Raw genomic sequence first — 21,185 nt, forward strand, 5'->3', positions numbered from 1 at the left:
ATTGAAGTCAATCTGATAACTCAAACTTTTGATACTGTCATAATTATTAGTAATGACATCTCTTATTAATGTTAACTCAATTCAATTTAGAGACAAATATTACATATAAAAGTAATGTAATGAGAGAGTGGTTCTCCTGCAAGTTGGTGGCGCTAGTGAGACACAGAAATACAGAGGTCTCATCCAATCTATTTCCTTTACCAGAGCGGTCCATAATTAACTTTTGCTTGGTTGACAGTTTCAACCAGATATAAGCAGGCTGAGACCCCAGCATCCATAAGTCAGATACCTTCCTTCTCTGTGGTAAGACTCTCCACCTCCTCATATGTTTACATTTGTGTCATCTTAGCGCTCAGCATGTGAGGCAGTAGCTAACTGCGCTGTTTCAGTTGACTTCTGCAGTTAGTTATTTACATTATTTCTGCATTGTCAGATTTTACAATATGCAATCAACTGACTTTCATTTTACTTTAAATGTGTTTTACTTGAAACCTGTAGCTTTTATTTACAGGCCAAAGTGGTGCTCCTGTTTGTAAATTGAGGGGTTGGTCTATAATGTAACTGTGTTTTCAGGGGTATTTATTTGAATTCTTGACAGAATGTGTAGTTAAGTGAGTTGTCAACAGGAAAATGAAAGTTACCAGTTGCACCTGTAGTTGAATTGTTCAAGGCTGTCATGATTGTGTTGAATTATACCATTCTAAATGTTTTCTACCTCTTCGGGGGTTAAATTATATGGCTTTAGACTTGTGCGTATTCACAACACCCTAATTTTTCCCAGGGTCCTCCAAGAAGTACAAATTCATCTGTAGGAGGGGAAAAAGAAGGTGAGACATAGTTTGAGTCTTCATAAGAAAAGTGACAAATGTTCTGTGAGAGATGCCCCTCACAAGTCTGTTGACTGTGGAGGAAGCACCACAGAGTCAATCATGTTTCTTGTTTCGTCTCTTTCCTAGTGATCCGTCACCATGAGTACGGACGCGGAGATGCAAATCTACGGCAAGGCTGCCATATACCTCCGTAAGCCTGAGAAGGAGAGGATGGAGGCACAAACTGCACCCTTTGATTCAAAGAACGCCTGCTATGTCGCAGACACCAAGGAGCTTTACCTTAAGGGTTTGGTCACTGCAAGGGCTGAAGGAAAGTGTACTGTGACAGTCACGCATCCGGACGGCACTAAGGAGGTAAGCCTGATTTGAAATGCATTCAAATTACTCTGTCTTGAAATTAACATCAGAATGATCAAAACATGCCAATAGACAAAATGAAATCAGTAACAACAGCAGAATATAACCTTCAAACACATACATTTTATCGCTGCTGTTTAACAATAGCATGGCATTTTCTATATTGACTAGTTAAGAATCACCATGTATATGTCGGTGGTTGATAACAAAGTAGTTGGGTAAGATGGGGGGTATGGAGTTAGAACAGTTATTTTTTTAAAGATTGAACTTGTATTTAATGAGCAGACAGAATTCAGTCCTGTCCAGTTTGATCTGTGTATAATCTATATTTCTGACTGTTTCAGGCAGGAAAAGAGTTCAAAGAAGCAGATGTCTACCAGATGAACCCCCCTAAGTACGACAAGATTGAGGACATGGCCATGATGACCTACCTGAATGAAGCATCTGTGTTGTATAACCTCAAAGAGCGTTATGCAGCATGGATGATCTATGTAAGATAACTGTATAAACATACACACACGTACAAGAACATGAGATACACACATACAGTACTACACATAAAGTAATGGTAGAAACCAAAACATACCAATACAGTAGACCTACATTACTATACCATAGTACACCCACATCCTCACATAAATCCAGGTAAACGTCAATCTGATTTTTCTAATCCCCTAATTGAATTTATTCTCTTTCATCCAGACCTACTCTGGGCTGTTCTGTGCCACAGTGAACCCCTACAAGTGGCTTCCTGTGTACGACATGGAGGTTGTTAACGCCTACAGAGGGAAGAAGAGGATGGAGGCTCCACCCCATATCTTCTCCGTCTCTGACAACGCCTTTCAGTTCATGCAGATTGGTATGAGATCTAATGGATGGATGGATGGGTGGATGGGTGGATGGGTGGGTGGATGGGTGGGTGGATGGATGGGTGGGTGGATGGATGGGTGGATGGATGGGTGGATGGGTGGATGGATGGATGGATGGATGGATGGGTGGATGGATGGATGGATGGATGGGTGGATGGATGGATGGATGGGTGGGTGGATGGATGGATGGATGGGTGGGTGGGTGGGTGGGTGGATGGATGGGTGGGTGGATGGATGGGTGGGTGGATGGGTGGATGGATGGATGGGTGGGTGGATGGGTGGATGGGTGGATGGATGGGTGGATGGGTGGGTGGATGGGTGGATGGGTGGATGGGTGGGTGGGTGGGTGGATGGATGGATGGGTGGGCGGATGGATGGATGGATGGGTGGATGGGTGGGTGGATGGATGGATGGAAGTTAAAATATGCTTTAGAGAGGTATCTACTGTTTTCTAGTCTATGTTAGTACAGTTTGCTGGTAATATGATAATCAATATGTTGTTTTGTTACAGACCAGGAGAACCAGTCCGTCCTGATTACGTAAGTTGTTTACTAAAATCTCACTTGAGAAAATGTTTCTACTGTAATATCTTGTGTCGCTTGGGAGTGATGAAAATACATGACATTATGAATGGATTAGGCTATGCATAGGAATGAGTCAATGAGTGGGATATTTGTTAACGATTTACTTATGAAAGAAAACAGGTCAACAGTGTATTTTTAAATATTATTTCTTAGTGACAGCCAATCTGACATTCAAACATGTTACTAAAACCCCTGTTTCTCTGTCATATTAACCAGTGGAGAATCCGGTGCAGGAAAGACTGTCAACACCAAGCGTGTCATCCAGTACTTTGCCACCATTGCAGTGTCTGGTGCCAAGAAGGAAGCAGAGCCAGGCAAAATGCAGGTAGGTTGTACCTTTCTAACACATTGCAGTTTGGTGGGCTGTGATCAAGCAATGGAGAATAACTAAATTTACCACTTTACCAGTTTCTGAGCAACTTGTGTTTGTCTCAATCAGGGGTCTCTTGAGGATCAGATCATTGCTGCTAACCCTCTGCTGGAGGCTTACGGTAATGCCAAGACAGTGAGGAACGACAACTCGTCTCGCTTTGTAAGTATGAAGGGCACACTGGGAAAGTTACCTTATATTGGACAAATGTACTTCAGTATTTCCCTTTTGTTATATCAATAGATGTCCAACAAACGGTAACATTTAAAGGGGTCTATCAAAGTAAAATGTTAGATGTATTTAGTGAACCTCTTTCTAACCCCATGCTCTATTTTAGGGTAAATTCATCAGGATTCACTTCCAAGGTAGCAAACTGGCTAAAGCTGACATTGAGACCTGTGAGTTGATTTTCATTGTTTCTCAATTCTTTACTAAATTCACACAGATTTTTGGGGGAGATAATATTTATCTCATGTTCTTTCTGTCTCTCTCTCTCTCTCTCTCTCTCTCTGTCAATGTCTCTCTCTTTCTCTCTCAGACCTGCTAGAGAAGTCCAGAGTGTCCTTCCAGCTTCCCGATGAGAGAGGCTACCACATCTTCTTCCAGATGATGACCAATCACAAACCTGAGATTGTTGGTAAGGCAAAGTAGAGTTACAGGATCAATTATTCCCACCCCCATCTGTGGAATTCATTGTATTAATACTATTACAATGAGTACATCCAACGTAACAAGGCATCTAGACATGGGTCAGGTCTTTGGGAAAGATGTATCAAGTAATGCACTGTGATAAGTGTTGTGAATGTATCTTTCAAGGATTTGATGTAATCTATCATACGACATCCAGTGGCCCTTTGGGGTATTTCAGATGATCCCAGGGGTCTGTAATTATCTCTGACCCTCTGTGTGACATTATCACATGTCAAATATATTAAATAACGTAATACTATGATTTAAAATAGAAAATAGAATGACGAAGGTGTTAAACATCCTAGATATAAACCATCAACTTAATGAATACCATTGGTGTTTAATATGAGGGTTTCAGCATGAAATATCATTTATCTATTGAGTAAAGGAGAGAGAGATACTGTAAAGGTAGGACAGAAGAAATCTAACAGATTTATCTGAGAAGACATTCTCTGTTGTCCATAGAAATGTCACTCATCACCACCAACCCCTACGACTTCCCCATGTGCAGCCAGGGTCAGATCACAGTGGCCAGCATCAACGACAAGGAAGAGCTGGATGCCACAGACGTGAGTAAAACAAAGGGTTAATCATATTTTATATATGGAATGGGTATGACCACCATACACACTGAATGCACTGTTCAATCCCAACTTGGTGGCAGCAGGGAATTTTCATGTATTTTGTTTTGTTTGATTCTCAATGCCTTGAGTTAGTTAGGCATGTGCCTCAAGGAACTCTTCATACCTTCACACTTCACCTTGAGGCACGTACTGTACATGTAAGACATCCACAAGAGAGTGCCACTAAGTCCCTGTGGAACTGTGTAAAATGTATTTTGTGCTGTCGTCAACTAGTGTTGGCCAAGTGTAATCATGTGGATCTGAGAAGCCAGTCAAATACATCCATCCCATGTGTTCTGGTGAGAGAACAGAACTGTAGTATAATGAATGTGAGCAAACTACCGTTCAGTTCATCACCGATGTACTTCCTGTCTAATGCCAGGATGCCATTACAATCCTGGGCTTCACTAATGATGAGAAGGTTAGCATCTACAAGCTGACAGGAGCTGTACTGCACCATGGCAACCTGAAATTCAAGCAGAAGCAGCGTGAGGAGCAGGCTGAGCCAGACGGCACAGAGGGTGAGTCCCAAACATAGATATACATTATATAGAGCATTATAACCATTCCCAGTCCCACTCATAGATATACAATATGTAGAGCATATAACCTTTCCCAGTCCCACACATAGATATACAATATGTAGAGTATTATAACCATTCCCAGGCCCACTCATAGATATAGAATATGTAAAGCATTAGTCCCATTCCCAGTCCCAAACATAGAAAAACAAAATTTAGACGGCCAGAGCCTCATCAAAGTATGGCAGGAGATCGTTTCAGTGAGCAGGCCTTTCTAATCGACCTGGCCCGGGAATCCTGGAAGGATATTGACCTCATCCCGTCAGTAGAGGATGCCTGGTTGCTCTTTAAAAGTGCTTTCCTCACCATCTTAAATAAGCATGCCCCATTCACAAAATGTAGAACTAAGAACAGATTTAGCCCTTGGTTCACCCCAGACTTGACTGCCCTTGACCAGCACAAAAACATCCTGTGGCGTTCTGCATTAGCATCAAATAGCCCCCGCGATATGCAACTTTTCAGGGAAGTCAGGAACCAATAGACAGAGTCAGTTAGGAAAGCTAAGGCTAGCTATTTCAAACAGAAATGTGCATCCTGTAGCACTAATTCCAAAAAGTTATGGGACACTGTAAAGGCCTTGGAGAATAAGAGCACCTCCTCCCTGGTGCCCACTGTCACCACCGATAAATCTACGATAAACGATAATTTCAATAAGCATTTTTCTACGGCTGGCCATGCTTTCCATCTGGCTACCCCTACCCCGAGCAACAGCTCTGCACCCCCTGCAGCAACTTGCCCAACCCCTAAAACTAAATGCATGCTCTTCAACCGATTGCTGCCCGCACCCGCCTGCCCGACTAGCATCATTACTCTGGACGGTTCTGTGTGGACAACTACAAATAACTAGGTGTCTGGCTAGACTGTAAACTCTCCTTCCAGACTCACATTAAGCATCTCCAATACAAAATTAAATCTAGAATCGGCTTCCTATTTCGCAACAAAGCCTCCTTCACTCATGCTGCCAAACATACCCTCGTAAAACTGATTATCCTACCAATCCTTGACTTCGGAGATGTCATTTACAAAATAGCCTCCAACACTCTACTCAGCAAACTGGATGTAGTCTATCACAGTGTTATCCGTTTTGTCACCAAAGCCCCTTATACTACCCACCACCACGACCTGTATGCTCTTGTTGGCTGGCCCTCGCTACATATTCGTCGCCAAACCCACTGGCTCCAGGTCATCTATAAGTCTTTGCTAGGTATCTCAGCTCACTGGTCACCATAGCAACACCCACCCGTAGCACGCGCTCCAGCAGGTATACTTCACTGGTCACCCCCAAAGCCAATTCCTCCTTTTGCCGCCTTTCCTTCCAGTTCTCTGCTGCCAATGACTGGAACGAATTGCAAAAATCACTGAAGCTGGAGACTCTTATCTCCATCTCTAACTTTAAGCATCAGCTGTCAGAGCAGCTTAACGATCACTGTACCTGTATACAGCCAATCTGTAAATAGCACACCCAACTACCTCATCCCCATATTGTTATTTATCTTCTTGCTCCTTTGCACCCCAGTATCTGTACTTGATTTAAACTGATGAAAGTGGGTTAAAATCAAAACCTAACCCACAAAAACTTGGCCAAACCCTTTGGTCAGTGTGACATCAGAATCAAGTGATCTTGTGTTTCTGAGTCTGTTGTTGTTGGTTTTCTCTCCAGTGGCTGATAAAATCGGCTACCTGCTGGGCCTGAACTCAGCTGAGATGCTGAAGGCTCTGTGCTACCCCAGAGTAAAGGTCGGCAACGAGTATGTGACCAAGGGACAGACTGTACCTCAGGTACGATGGCCAAACACGGCATCTACCATTTCCTGAGCGCCATAAATCTTTTGGTGATTGATGAGTGCATTGCTTGTTTTGAATAGTGATGTTGTTTTCTCCAAGCTCTTTTCACCTTATCACTAGACATGGTCAATATCTCATGTATTAATTTGAGGTAATTTCATTGCAGGTTAATAACTCAGTCTCGGCTCTGGCCAAGTCCATCTATGAGAGGATGTTCTTGTGGATGGTCATCCGTATCAACGAGATGTTGGACACCAAGAATCCAAGGCAGTTCTATATCGGTGTGCTCGACATTGCCGGGTTTGAGATCTTTGATGTGAGTCTGAGACCAGAACAAGACAATTAGTTGTGATTGAGAGGGATTACAGCCTTGTATGATGATAAAATGATCCCTTCTGAAATTCCATCAACAGTACAACAGCATGGAGCAGCTGTGCATCAACTTCACCAATGAGAAACTGCAACAGTTTTTCAACCACACCATGTTCGTCCTGGAACAAGAGGAGTACAAGAAGGAGGGAATTGTCTGGGCCTTCATTGACTTCGGCATGGACTTGGCTGCCTGCATTGAGCTTATTGAGAAGGTAAACTGTCTGTCAGGATTATAATGGACCTCAACAGCAAAGCTCAAATGGAGTGGTGTGAGATATTATCACATGGTACAACGTATCTGACTGTTGAGAACTCAAAATGTTTCCTATTATGAGCCCCTAAATGAAGATACTCTGATAATAGCATGTTTGCTAAAAGAATAAATGTGATCCTAAATGTAAATATCACTAATTTGATGTACATCTCTTTTCGTAAAGCCATTGGGCATCTTCTCCATCCTTGAAGAGGAGTGCATGTTCCCTAAGGCTTCAGACACTTCCTTCAAGAACAAGCTGTATGACCAGCATCTTGGCAAAAACAAGGCGTTTGAGAAGCCCAAGCCTGCCAAAGGCAAGGCAGAGGCTCACTTCTCCCTGGTTCACTACGCCGGCACTGTGGACTACAACATCACTGGCTGGCTGGAGAAGAACAAGGACCCTCTGAACGACTCAGTTCTTCAGCTGTACGGGAAGTCCTCAGTCAAACTGATGGCTACCCTGTATGTCGCTGCCCCACCTGAAGGTAAGACTAGCAGCACATCAAAAGATTTCATGAAGAACTAGTTACAACTCAGTCCCATTTTCTTTAAAGGGTCAGTCTGCAGTTGCTACATCCATTTGTGGACTTATTAAGATATGTACCCATTCATTCTTGAAGGAAATAACTTTCTTGAAGAACATCAGCTTAGTTCAGACGTTGTACCCCATTAGAACCCAAAATATGAGCTTGTTTTACTCCAATGTTTGTAAACAAAGTAAAGGGAAACAAGATGGTCAGTTCTTTAATTCATGGCTCTGTCAATGAATTTGAGTGGTTACATTTCTCCAGACCATCTCCCAGTTTTTATTGAAACAGGGGCAGGGAGAATGCTTTGTTATTGTTTCAACTGCTGATTGCTGCTTTAGAGTCTTTAAGTGTATCATGATTTCTCTGGGTAATTTACTGGATAATTTACTCATACAATAGCTGTTATTTTACACAATCTCATTGGCAGCATTTGCATTAAGATACGTGTGAAGTTAACCTGAGATTCTCTCATTTATATTGAACTTTTCTCCATTACAACAGATACAACCAAGAAAGGAGGCAAGAAGAAGGGTGGTTCCATGCAGACTGTGTCCTCCCAGTTCAGGGTGAGCTTTTAAAATGTGGATATTCAGTCCTTCAAAAGGTGTATTGATTATCAGAAATGATTTCTGAGAACATGGTTTGTAACCCTCTTACAGGAGAACTTGGGCAAGCTGATGACCAACTTGAGGAGCACTCATCCTCACTTTGTACGCTGCCTGATCCCCAACGAGTCAAAGACTCCAGGTACAATCGATGTTGAGTTAAATATGACATCTTGTCAGTACCTTATCAGTAACATTAACAAACCAGTCTTTAACCTGTATATGAGTATTAAAAGAGACTTGGTTTGTGTTTCCAGGTCTGATGGAGAACTTCCTGGTTATCCACCAGCTCAGGTGTAATGGTGTTCTGGAGGGTATCAGGATCTGCAGGAAGGGCTTCCCCAGCAGAATCATCTATGCTGACTTCAAGCAGAGGTACACACACACACACACACACACACACACACACACACACACACACACACACACACACACACACACACACACACACACACACACACACACACACACACACACACAGATAAAAACTTGACATATGTTAAACATTTCTCCTGATTCAGGTACAAAGTACTGAATGCCAGTGTCATCCCCGAGGGCCAGTTCATGGACAACAAGAAGGCTTCTGAGAAGCTGCTTGGGTCCATTGATGTGAATCACGAGGACTACAAGTTTGGACACACCAAGGTCAGTCAAATACCCCCCAGCAAAAGCTAACAATAAAACACAACTTCAATGATAATGTAAACTCTAACCATTCAATGTCTCTCCAGTTGATCTATTTTTATTATTCCTTAAAAATGTAAAAAAAAAATATTGTACTCAATTATCTTGTGCTTTATGTCAGAATGGTATCTCTGCGGTTATCTATGTCAGTGTACATTATTAATCTACAACTATACAATAACTTACAACTCATAAACAACCTATCCCATGGTTTGTTTGTAAGCATTACAATGTTTATGTTGTTCAAATCAATCTAGTGGTTTGGTTCCTCTCTTTTGATTCACCCTTTCTATCTGTTACCACCTGACTGGTTCCATAATTGACCATGTCAACCTGTGTCAGGTGTTCTTCAAAGCCGGTCTGCTGGGTGTCCTGGAGGAGATGAGAGATGAGAAGCTGGCCTCTCTGGTCGGCATGGTCCAGGCTCTCAGCCGTGGATTCCTCATGAGGAGAGAGTTCACCAAGATGATGGAGAGGAGGTGAGGAAGAGTAGACATCTTGACAAACAATTCTGTCAACCACCTGTATGTAATGTATAATGATTACATAGTGAATATGCTGTGAGTTGTTCAGGATGAGAAAGTACATGTTATAATATTCTATTAAAGCAGCAGTTTGGGATTTAGCAAGCTGTTCAATTGTTATTTAAATAAGTGATATTTATCCATTAACTCTGGAATAATATGAAATGCCTCATGATCTTAACATTACCTGTCAGTTCTTTCATCTACAGCGCTGTATATAAGTTTAAGAGGGATTACATTTCCCTAGCCCCATTCCTCAGCTGTATTCAAAAAGTGGTGGGGTCCCCGTTTTGTTATTCTTCGAATCGCAGAATATAGCTTTAAAGACGTCATCCAGTGATTTTATTTTTTACTTTTCCAGTTAAGGAATGCTGGGAATGCCTTACTCCTTGAAGTTTGTGTCTAAAAACACTATTTTCCTCAAAACATATATTTTTACCCTTTAGTGTTTGTACTTCACTGTATTTATACTTGGGATATCGTTTTCCACAGGAAAAGTAAAAAAACAACACTGGAGGAGATCTTTAAGCATGTCACTCACCATGTCACTCACCATGTCACTCTATCCTTTCTGTGGACCAGAGATTCCATCTTCTCCATCCAGTACAACATCCGTTCATTCATGAATGTGAAAACCTGGCCATGGATGAAGTTGTACTTCAAGATCAAGCCCCTGCTGCAGAGCGCTGAGACTGAGAAGGAGCTGGCCAACATGAAGGAGAACTATGAGAAGATGACGTCGGACCTGGCCAAGGCTCTGGCCAAGAAGAAGGAGTTGGAGGAGAAGATGGTGGCCATGGTGCAGGAGAAGAATGACCTGGCGCTTCAAGTCGCATCTGTGAGTGAGCAACAGGCCTCATCAGAGCACATTTAGACACACAAGTACACAGACACAATCGCACACACATCTGCACATAGGAACACACGCACACTGTGGCTAACTCAAGAAATTGCCCATGGTATATATTTATATCTCATACATTTAAATTGATTTGCTCTGACCTGTTTGACTAAATCAAGTCTTTATTTTGATACACAAAGTGAGGCTACAGATTTTTTCTCCTGTTCTGAAACCAGGATTCAGAGAATCTGAACGATGCTGAGGAAAGGTGTGAGGGGCTCATCAAGAGCAAGATCCAGCTGGAGGCCAAACTCAAAGAGACGACTGAGAGGCTGGAGGATGAGGAGGAGATGAATGCTGAGTTGACTGCCAAGAAGAGGAAGCTGGAGGATGAGTGCTCTGAGTTGAAGAAGGACATTGATGACCTGGAGCTCACCTTGGCCAAAGTGGAGAAGGAGAAGCACGCCACTGAAAACAAGGTTTAGTAGACTGTCCAACCAAACAATAATCCAAAGAATAATCAACTCAAAACATGGCTCAACAGGATTGGAATTCAAGGCTTTTTGTGGGTGCAGGAAAAAAGAAAGAAAAAAAGTGGAATTTCAGTTGTGGTGTACTCCCCACAATCATTTCATGTTCTGCTCCCCCCTCGTTTATGATTTCCATTCAGTACACTGGTATGGAGTACAGTGCCATCTAGTGTTGAATCTATAGTACAGAACTTGTTGACACATTTCTATTATAAATTTAACTAATTCTCCCATTTTGTTGTGGCCGTTTTCAGGTTAAAAACCTGACAGAGGAGATGGCGTCTATGGATGAGAGTGTTGCCAAGCTGACCAAGGAGAAGAAAGCCCTCCAAGAGGCCCACCAGCAGACACTGGATGACCTGCAGGCAGAGGAGGACAAAGTCAACACTCTGACCAAGGCCAAGACCAAGCTGGAACAGCAAGTGGACGACGTGAGTGGAGTTTTACATTTTGGACATGATAGAATGTAAGATGATATTATCTACAGTTGTTTAGATTTTACCAATATATATGTGTTTTTTTCTTGTAGCTTGAGGGTTCTCTGGAGCAAGAGAAGAAGCTCCGTATGGACCTTGAGAGAGCCAAGAGAAAGCTGGAAGGAGATCTGAAACTGGCCCAGGAGTCCATAATGGACCTGGAGAATGACAAGCAGCAGTCTGATGAGAAAATCAAGAAGTAAGCACAAATAAATTACTACAGTATTCCCTGCCATCTTGATCAACATAATGGTTCTTCTTGGCTCATTCTTATAATTATGAATTACACTTTGTATATGATTCTTATAAGCAAAGTGAATGGTAATGTAGGCTCCCTTTACACTGTCTAACCAAAACAAACTTTGCAATCAACGTGTTTGTGTTTTTTAGGAAGGAGTTTGAAACCACCCAGCTCCTCAGCAAGATAGAGGATGAGCAGTCTCTGGGAGCTCAGCTGCAAAAGAAGATCAAGGAACTGCAGGTACAGTATAGGAAAATAACTGACACATTCTTCTGGTAGCACACATTCTTACTGGTGGATTCCGATGGCTCAGTAAGATGGAAGATGGTGCTTCTTGCTGCTGCTTCTTTCTTTGTAAAGATGTTGCTTCTTACCGTTGTTAGTTTGGTTCCTGCATGGGACACTGTCTAATGAATATAGTAAATATGTTAGTGTAACTGGCAAAGTATTAACACATTTATACTAAATATACAGTACATACTATTATTATGTAGTTAGGTTCAATTGTTTCAACTGTATTGTAGTGTTCATTCCCCCTGTTCCTACTCCCTGTTCTAGGCCCGTATTGAGGAGCTGGAGGAGGAAATTGAGGCAGAGCGTGCTGCCAGGGCTAAGGTTGAGAAGCAGAGGGCCGATCTCTCCAGGGAACTTGAGGAGATCAGCGAGAGACTGGAGGAGGCCGGAGGCGCCACTGCTGCTCAGATTGAGATGAACAAGAAGCGCGAGGCTGAGTTCCAGAAGCTGCGTCGTGATCTTGAAGAGTCCACCCTGCAGCATGAGGCCACAGCCGCTGCTCTGCGCAAGAAGCAGGCCGACAGTGTGGCTGAGCTCGGGGAGCAGATCGACAACCTGCAGCGCGTCAAACAGAAGCTGGAGAAGGAGAAGAGTGAGTACAAGATGGAGATTGATGACCTCTCCAGCAACATGGAGGCTGTCGCCAAGGCTAAGGTGAGCAGTGATGTTTTGGTCAAGAAGTGATGAGGAGGGTCAACTACATTACCATTCAATAAACTGAAGTTGACAGTCCCATATGTTTCACTAACAGGGCAATCTGGAGAAGATGTGCCGTACTCTTGAGGACCAGCTGAGTGAGATCAAGATTAAGAATGATGAGAATGCTCGCCAGGTCAACGACATCAGCGCACAGAGGGCCAGACTCCTGACAGAAAATGGTACCATCAACAATGAACAACAAACCAATATAGTTCACCTCAGTAGTACACACTAACATGTTGAGGGCTGTAAATTCAGTCTACATAGTTTCTGCCCTATGATTCCTCAAAATACAATTTCAATCTAGAAAGAATGACTCATTAACTCATTAAGAGGTCACTCTTTCCCTGCAGGTGAGTTTGGCCGCCAGCTGGAGGAGAAGGAAGCCCTGGTGTCTCAGCTGACCAGAGGCAAACAGGCCTTCACCCAGCAGGTGGAGGAGCTGAAGAGACAGATTGAGGAGGAGGTCAAGGTAAGGGACCCAAAATGGAAACCACCTACCACAGTTTAGAGCTTTATCTTCACATAGACTGTTTCTACGCCACCCTCAGAGACTTCTCTCCCTCTCTAATCTCTCTTTGTCTTTCTTTCTTTCTCTCTCACAGGCTAAAAACGCACTGGCCCATGGTGTCCAGTCTGCCCGCCATGACTGTGACCTCCTGAGAGAGCAGTTTGAAGAGGAGCAGGAGGCCAAGGCAGAGCTGCAACGCGGCATGTCCAAGGCCAACAGTGAGGTGGCTCAGTGGAGGACTAAGTATGAAACTGATGCCATCCAACGCACAGAGGAGCTGGAGGAGGCCAAGTGAGTTGCACACAATAAAAAAACTCAAATAAACGGTGTGGATGGTGAGGGTGGTAGTGGGATCTGAGAAAATGTTACTTCAATATGTAATGCAACATTTGCTCCACAACAAATTACTCACCATAACACCACCCTCTGATTTTCAACAGGAAGAAGCTGGCCCAGCGTCTGCAGGAGGCTGAGGAGACCATTGAGGCGACCAACTCAAAGTGTGCCTCCCTGGAGAAGACCAAGCAGAGACTGCAGGGAGAGGTGGAGGACCTCATGATTGACGTTGAGAGAGCCAACGCCATGGCCGCCAACCTTGACAAGAAGCAGAGAAACTTTGACAAGGTGAACATTTATAAACCTCACTCTAGGGTGATATTTGCTGTCTGCTATTTTATCAGTTGTAGTATAATTGTAGCATATTTCTGATTCAAAACTCTCTATCAATGAGTTGTAATGAAAGTCCCATGGATTTCCCCAGGTTCTGGCAGAGTGGAAGCAGAAGTATGAGGAGGGCCAGGCTGAGCTGGAAGGAGCTCAGAAGGAGGCTCGTTCAATGAGCACTGAACTCTTCAAGATGAAGAACTCCTATGAGGAGGCTCTGGATCATCTGGAGACTCTGAAGAGAGAGAACAAGAACTTGCAACGTGAGCATTTGACAGCAGTTATTTTTGCCTGATGTTTGACCAGTGTTTGAAAATGGAATCAACTGAAATCATCAACATTATGTCAAAATTACTATTACACAATCTCAGAATGTTCATGTGAAGTTTAAAATATATTGTTTTGGAACTTGTAATTGGTATTCCTTTGAACAAACCAATGATGTGGAGGGCAATTAGATTAGCAAGACAGTATGAAGTGCTGTTCATTAATGAACTGTTATTATGATTCATTATAAACTTTATTGAATTGGTGATATCCACTGAAAATCTCCCAAGTCTAAACAGCTCCTGTGTTTGTGTGTGCAGAGGAGATCTCTGACCTGACTGAGCAGATTGGAGAGACTGGCAAGAGCATCCATGAGCTGGAGAAGGCCAAGAAAACCGTGGAGACAGAGAAGTCTGAGATCCAGACCGCTCTGGAGGAGGCTGAGGTACAAACTACAGCTGTTTGATAGGGAAAGCAGTGTTACACTTGCCAATGCCAACTACAATCCAATGCTTCCTGTATTGGTGTATATTGTCGTCATTTACACAGTATATTATTCCTTGTGTAATACACATCCAAATGTATTGAGCACAATTCGCTTGACTGCTTCTCTTTGTCCAGGGCACACTGGAACACGAGGAATCCAAAATTCTGCGTGTGCAGCTGGAGCTGAACCAGATAAAGGGTGAGGTGGACAGGAAGCTGGCTGAGAAGGATGAGGAGATGGAGCAGATCAAGAGGAACAGCCAGAGGGTGGTTGACTCCATGCAGAGCACCCTGGACTCTGAGGTCAGGAGCAGGAATGACGCCCTGAGGGTGAAGAAGAAGATGGAGGGAGACCTGAATGAGATGGAGATCCAGCTGAGCCATGCCAACAGGCAGGCCGCTGAGGCCCAGAAACAGCTGAGGAACGTCCAGGGACAGCTCAAGGTAAAGGGACTTTGACATCAGGCTCAAAAACCTGAACATGGGGAGGGATTTGTTTTGTGAATCAGTAGAAAAGAATATAACAGTGGAATGTAATAGAGTGGACTAATATACTGTACACTCTTAGAAGTAAAGGTGCCTGGAAGAACCTTTTGGGTTGCTGCATCGGCAGAACTTTTCCAGTTGAAAAAGGTTCTTAGAGGAACCCCTCTGAAACGGATCTTTGAGAAACCTCTGTGTAAAGCTTCAAACTGTTATCTTTTTTGTGATGGGGGGTTAAATGTTGAACCTTTTCAATAATATATTGTAGAGGTGTCATTCTATCAGATTGGAGACGTGGCTTATTGGCAGAGGTGGGACCAAGTCATTGTTTTACAAGTCACATGTAAGTCTCAAGTCTTAGCACTCAAGTCCCAATTCAAGTCCCAAGTCAAGACAGGCAAGTCTCAAGTCAAGTCTCAAGTCCTAAACTTTGAGTTTCGAGTCCTAAACAAGTCATAATGTGCTCTTCACCAAATGTAATAACATTTCATATTTTTAACAAGAGTTAATAGTTAGTATTTTACATTTACGGAAATCATGAATGCTTTTAAAATATATATATTTATTACTTTCCAAATAATCTTTATATTTCCATGGAAAGGCTAACGTATGTCAATTGTTTAAGGAACAGCAGTAACATCAGGCAGGATTTAGGCTACCAACTGCCTAGCCAGTTGTAGCTCAATCTTCAGTGCAATGTTCACGTGCCCACACTCACTGACTGTGTGGAGGCTCATTGATTTAACGTTACGTTAGCCTACATGCTACACTAGCAAAGATATAAATTATATAGCTGTTGGCTATATTAGCCACGACTTATCGTTCTTTGTGCAGCTTCAAATGTCGAGCAAAGTTGGAAGGTGTTGCGCCTCCGTCTGTAATTTTCTTCCCACATGTTTTGTATGTTGCTATCTGTTTTTTGTTGATACCGAAAATAATAATTTGGGGTATCATCTTTCCAAGGGCTCCATCTGAATTCACCTGCCGACGTTCCTCTGCACTGCCAAGTGCAACTTTTTCCTCAGCTGGCACAATTTGATTGGCTGCTGTCCGATTCAAACTGTAATCCATTAAATGAAGAGTTGATGCGCTGCACACTTTTTCCTAATAGCATAATTTTTCATATTTGGGCTTGGGGAGGGTATCAAGTCAGGTCGAGTCATAAGGCTCAAGTCCAAGTTAAGTCACGAGTCATTGGTGTTAAAGTCAAAGTCGAGTCTGCTTATTGGAGGGTTATTTTTTGTCATGCATTAGCATAAATGTCATTCCTGTTCATCATGTTAAGTTTGTATACTGCAAATTGAAATGTTCCTTCAGTATTTAATATATTCAATATTTCCTTCAATATTTAATTTTTTAATTGCTGATTACATACAATAAGAACGTATATTCCAACTTTGGGATTTGCTTTTATAGGAATTGATACACCTCCACTGGCCTCATTGACGCAACAGAGCTATTAGTGCTCAACCTTAACATGTGATGACAATACAACAGAACAGATGAACAGGAATTAAATTTACTCTAACGTCGGCCCAAAAAAATCTATCTTAAAGCCGTGCCCGTACTAAGCCATGCCTCCACTCCAGGGATCCTCCATGAACCCGTTGCTACATTGAACCATTAAAGGTTTATCCAAGAACCCCTCAACTAACCAAATGTGAAAATATGAACCATTGATTAGCAATGGTTCCTTGAGGAACTCTAGGGGTTCCTTGAGGATCTCCAGGGTTCCTTGAGTCACCACTAATTCTAAGAGTGTAGAAAGGTAGGGATATTAGGACAATTTTTACTCATGATCATTTCTCTCACTGATTGCATCGCCCTACTTCCACAATTCCTAATTCATTGTGAACCCCAGGATGCCCAATTGCACCTTGATGATGCCGTCCGCGCCGCAGAGGATATGAAGGAGCAGGCAGCCATGGTGGAGCGCAGAAACGGTCTGATGGTGGCTGAAATCGAGGAGCTGAGAGTTGCTCTGGAGCAGACAGAGAGAGGCCGCAAAGTTGCTGAGACTGAGCTGGTGGACGCCAGCGAGCGCGTCGGACTGCTGCACTCCCAGGTATGGGTCAAAAGCCATTTCTAATGAAACTCAACCAAGCAAACCGTTTATACACATAGAATTCAACAGTGCTTGCTTTTAGATTTTCATAATTTTAGCCTTGTAAGTTCTCTTGAGAGTCAAACAAATCGCCTCGTTTCCTCCTTCAGAACACCAGCCTTGCGAACACCAAGAAGAAGCTGGAGACTGACCTGGTTCAGGTGCAGGGAGAGGTGGACGACATTGTCCAGGAGGCCAGGAACGCAGAGGAGAAGGCCAAGAAAGCCATCACTGATGTGAGTCCTTGAATTACATAAACTAGATTTGTCCCCAAGGGCCAGTGGAAGCTGAGCTGTTTTAACCACACCAAAGATCTCAACGGAGCTTTATGATTGGTGCCAGTTGGTGCATAAATTAAACTAACTACCATTCCAGGCGGCCATGATGGCTGAGGAGCTGAAGAAGGAGCAGGACACCAGCTCTCACCTGGAGAGGATGAAGAAGAACCTGGAGGTCACAGTCAAGGACCTGCAGCACCGCCTGGATGAGGCTGAGAATCTGGCCATGAAGGGAGGCAAGAAGCAGCTCCAGAAACTGGAGTCCAGGGTGAGTTAACAGTAGGGTGGATTGAAAAACAGATTGCTGGAAATGTATTTGATCATATAAAAATAAGGTATGTTGGGGGAAAATATCTCACTTGAGGAAAATTTATATTTTCTCACACACAAAAAAGCTACATTTGGTAAGATTTGAAATTGGCATACTGGGTATTTTGTAGGAAAATACATGTTTAATAAGTGCCCCCTGAAGATTACTGTGTTTAAATACATTTTAGAAGTTTTATTATTACATTTTTGAGTAATTAACTCTTAAAAGCTAAAGTCTAGGTATTTCAGCAGAAAGGTATGAGAATGTCAGAGGTTCACCTAGGGGTCATGATAGGGGCTGTCCCAAATGTTTGATGTATTATAATAATTGATTATGCTTATGTTGTACTAATAGAAGTGGAGGGGTTATAAGACCCCTCCCTCCTTACATTTATAGGGTCCTAGACTACAGATTAACAATATATATACATTGAGGTTTAAAATTGTTCCACAGTACTTTTCTAGTCTCTGCCTCTTATAAAGAAACTGTCTGAGAAATGTGTGAGTTCAGGGAGTCTGTGAGAAGAGCCTAAAAGATAAAAGAGATGCAGAGACACATAACTCCCCAGGGAGTGTAAGAGATAAGAGACTTGTCAAACATTCCACTATAAATCAAAATGGGGTGTGGACATTTACTGCTAAGCTTTTAGATAACACTGAAACTCTATGTTTGTGTAGCTCTGAATGCATGGGCTTGGTCTCATGAGTAGAAGGTAATGACATAGGCAGTGACATCACTAAGGCTGGACTTCGGGTTTTATAAAATAACTTGGACCCTTGACTATTTTGCAGAACTTACTCGGAAACATGCATGCTATGTTCCTCAACTTCTGTCTGCAATTGCATTAATAAAGGTTTTAGAATGATTTAATTAAAGATATTGTCATAATGCTAATTTCACCAATGAGCCAATGATTGACAAGGAACAAGGAAATGAACCCCAACAAGAACCAGGGGATTATCATGTGATAACTCCTGACTAAGAGATGTTCTTAGGCCCGAGGTGAAGTCAAGGCAGTGACAGCCAGGGAAAGTGCTGAAAAGCAAAATGGTGACATAAAGTGGTTTCTGTTATTGGCAGAGGGCTTTTTACCCAGGGGGAGTTATATACCCTACACTGCTATTGTGTAATGATGAGTTCTTTTCATTATAGACCCCTTTAATTAAAATCGTAAAAGTACATAGGAGCAGACAAAACTTCTTGACTAGTAGAATAATATATTTCTGTTTTACAAAGATTTGTTACGTCTGATTTCATCACCACACATAAACGCCTACGTTTATTTCTTCCACAAAGGTGCGTGAGCTCGAGACTGAGGTGGAGGCCGAGCAGAGAAGAGGTGTAGACGCGGTCAAGGGAGTCCGCAAGTATGAGCGCAGAGTCAAGGAGCTCACTTACCAGGTAAGAAAAAGTGCATTCTTTACACACTAAAGCACACTGGTTTGTGTGTTAAACTATGGACTATTGATTCTTTTAACTTCTCCCACAGACTGAGGAGGATAAGAAGAACGTTGGCAGACTTCAGGACCTGGTAGATAAGCTGCAGATGAAAGTGAAGGCCTACAAGAGGCAGGCTGAGGAAGCGGTGAGTCACAGACTTAGTCAAAACCTCAAAGCTTACATTCCCTAGTAGACGTTACAAAACTTCTAGACAGTTTATTTAAGTGTTGCTACTGCACAACAATCAACATTAACTCAGTTGATAGTGCAAGTAATTTCTGAAGAAACACAGTGACTCCTCTTCCTATGTGTAACAATTTAAAGTACAGTAGAGAGTGTTGAATATTATTTAGCTTTGTGCCGGGGGCTCGTCTGGTGGTAGTGCTGACTCTCCTGGATCACAGGGCCCTGGAAGCAGCAGGTCGCTCCTCTGTTCCACTACTCAAGTTCTCTGATATATCATCTATCTCCCTATATATACACTGTACAATGCTATCCTAAATCTTTTTAAAATACCTTTAAAGAAATGATATGATTTTTTTTTTAAATGACATGAAGCTTAAAACTTTGAATACTGATGTTATGCTCTCCTCTCTTTTCCTCACCCAGGAGGAAGCATCCAACCAGCACATGTCTAAGTTCCGTAAAGTTCAGAATGAGCTGGAGGAGGCTGAGGAGCGTGCTGACATCGCTGAGACTCAGGTCAACAAGCTCAGAGCCAAGAGCCGTGACTCTGGAAAGGTACAGAACTGCTGCTAAACCTACACCTGACTTCACAGTAGACAATCCTGACATTTTACACTCACTCAAATGTATTTAAGATTTCTGAGAAACACATTTCAGGACAGGGTAAATAAAATAAATAACTTATACAAATTTAGTTGGTACAAGCTGAGCACTGAGTTTTAAATGCTTGATCCATTCTGTTATTTCCAAGTGTTGATATATTTATCATGTTCATTATTAATACTGATCCATTCTGTTATGTCTTTCTTCTTACAGGGAAAAGAAGCTGCTGAATAAACAAGACCAAAGTCTTATCAATTTCCTGTGTTTCATAAAATATGATTTTCATGGTGAAATGTTGATCATTGATTAAAAACATGTTGGCCAACATACACTTCCTTTGTGACTGTGGGCTTTTTACTCTGAAAACAGCTTTTCTTACCATAAAAATATTGTACTTTAACTAAAGGAGCAATCTGGGATTCAAACCACAACAAAATGGTCAATCTAACAAAGCGGTCACTTGTTTTGGTTAAGAGCTGAGGGTTGAGGCTAGAGAAATGTAACCACTTTCAAATTCCTGAACAGAGCTATGGATGCAAGGACTGATAATAGATTACATCAAAAATGATAGTTATAGTTATAACCTTTTACACTCGGGGGAATTGACCTATATGGACACGCCCAAATTGGAATGTTTTGAAAAGAAACAAATAGGTATATGCGTAACCATGGTAACTATTGAGCGAAAACATTGAGCGGAAATTCTTAGAACAAGTTCTCGAGAGACATTTACATTTAAGTCATTTAGCAGACGCTCTTATCCAGAGCGACTTACAAATTGGTGCATTCACCTTATGATATCCAGTGGAACAACCACTTTACAATAGTGCATCTAAATCTTTTAAGGGTGGGGGGGGGGGGGGGGGGGGGGGGTTAGAAGGATTACTTTATCCTATCCTAGGTATTCCTTAAAGAGGTGGGGTTTCAGGTGTCTCCGGAAGGTGGTGATTGACTCCGCTGTCCTGGCGTCGTGAGGGAGCTTGTTCCACCATTGGGGTGCCAGAGCAGCGAACAGTTTTGACTGGGCTGAGCGGGAACTGTGCTTCCTCAGAGGTAGGGGGGCCAGCAGGCCAGAGGTGGATGAACGCAGTGCCCTTGTTTGGGTGTAGGGCC

General features: G+C 42.5%; 1 protein-coding gene across 1 annotated transcript; it reads left to right on the plus strand.

The window, feature by feature from the left end:
* Positions 1-247: 247 nt before the first annotated feature.
* Positions 248-20,403, plus strand: LOC106595486 (myosin heavy chain, fast skeletal muscle). The gene is made up of 41 exons (XM_045701101.2): positions 248-303; positions 782-827; positions 957-1,184; positions 1,532-1,678; positions 1,890-2,046; positions 2,568-2,595; positions 2,857-2,965; positions 3,080-3,172; positions 3,348-3,408; positions 3,549-3,647; positions 4,166-4,269; positions 4,706-4,844; positions 6,565-6,683; positions 6,856-7,005; positions 7,103-7,273; positions 7,499-7,802; positions 8,349-8,413; positions 8,507-8,594; positions 8,710-8,827; positions 8,974-9,097; positions 9,479-9,615; positions 10,243-10,498; positions 10,738-10,980; positions 11,286-11,462; positions 11,561-11,706; positions 11,898-11,988; positions 12,307-12,696; positions 12,794-12,920; positions 13,095-13,213; positions 13,347-13,543; positions 13,693-13,876; positions 14,013-14,178; positions 14,503-14,627; positions 14,804-15,112; positions 17,013-17,216; positions 17,366-17,491; positions 17,631-17,801; positions 19,140-19,244; positions 19,333-19,428; positions 19,893-20,024; positions 20,286-20,403. The coding sequence occupies exons 3-41, from the start codon at positions 969-971 to the stop codon at positions 20,304-20,306; spliced, it is 5,814 nt and encodes a 1,937-aa protein (XP_045557057.1). The 5' UTR covers positions 248-303; positions 782-827; positions 957-968; the 3' UTR covers positions 20,307-20,403.
* Positions 20,404-21,185: the final 782 nt, after the last annotated feature.

The sequence above is a fragment of the Salmo salar genome, chromosome 18 (genome assembly GCF_965601325.2).
Source record: "Salmo salar chromosome 18, fSalSal1, whole genome shotgun sequence".
In the NCBI taxonomy this organism is placed as follows: Eukaryota; Metazoa; Chordata; class Actinopteri; order Salmoniformes; family Salmonidae; genus Salmo; species Salmo salar.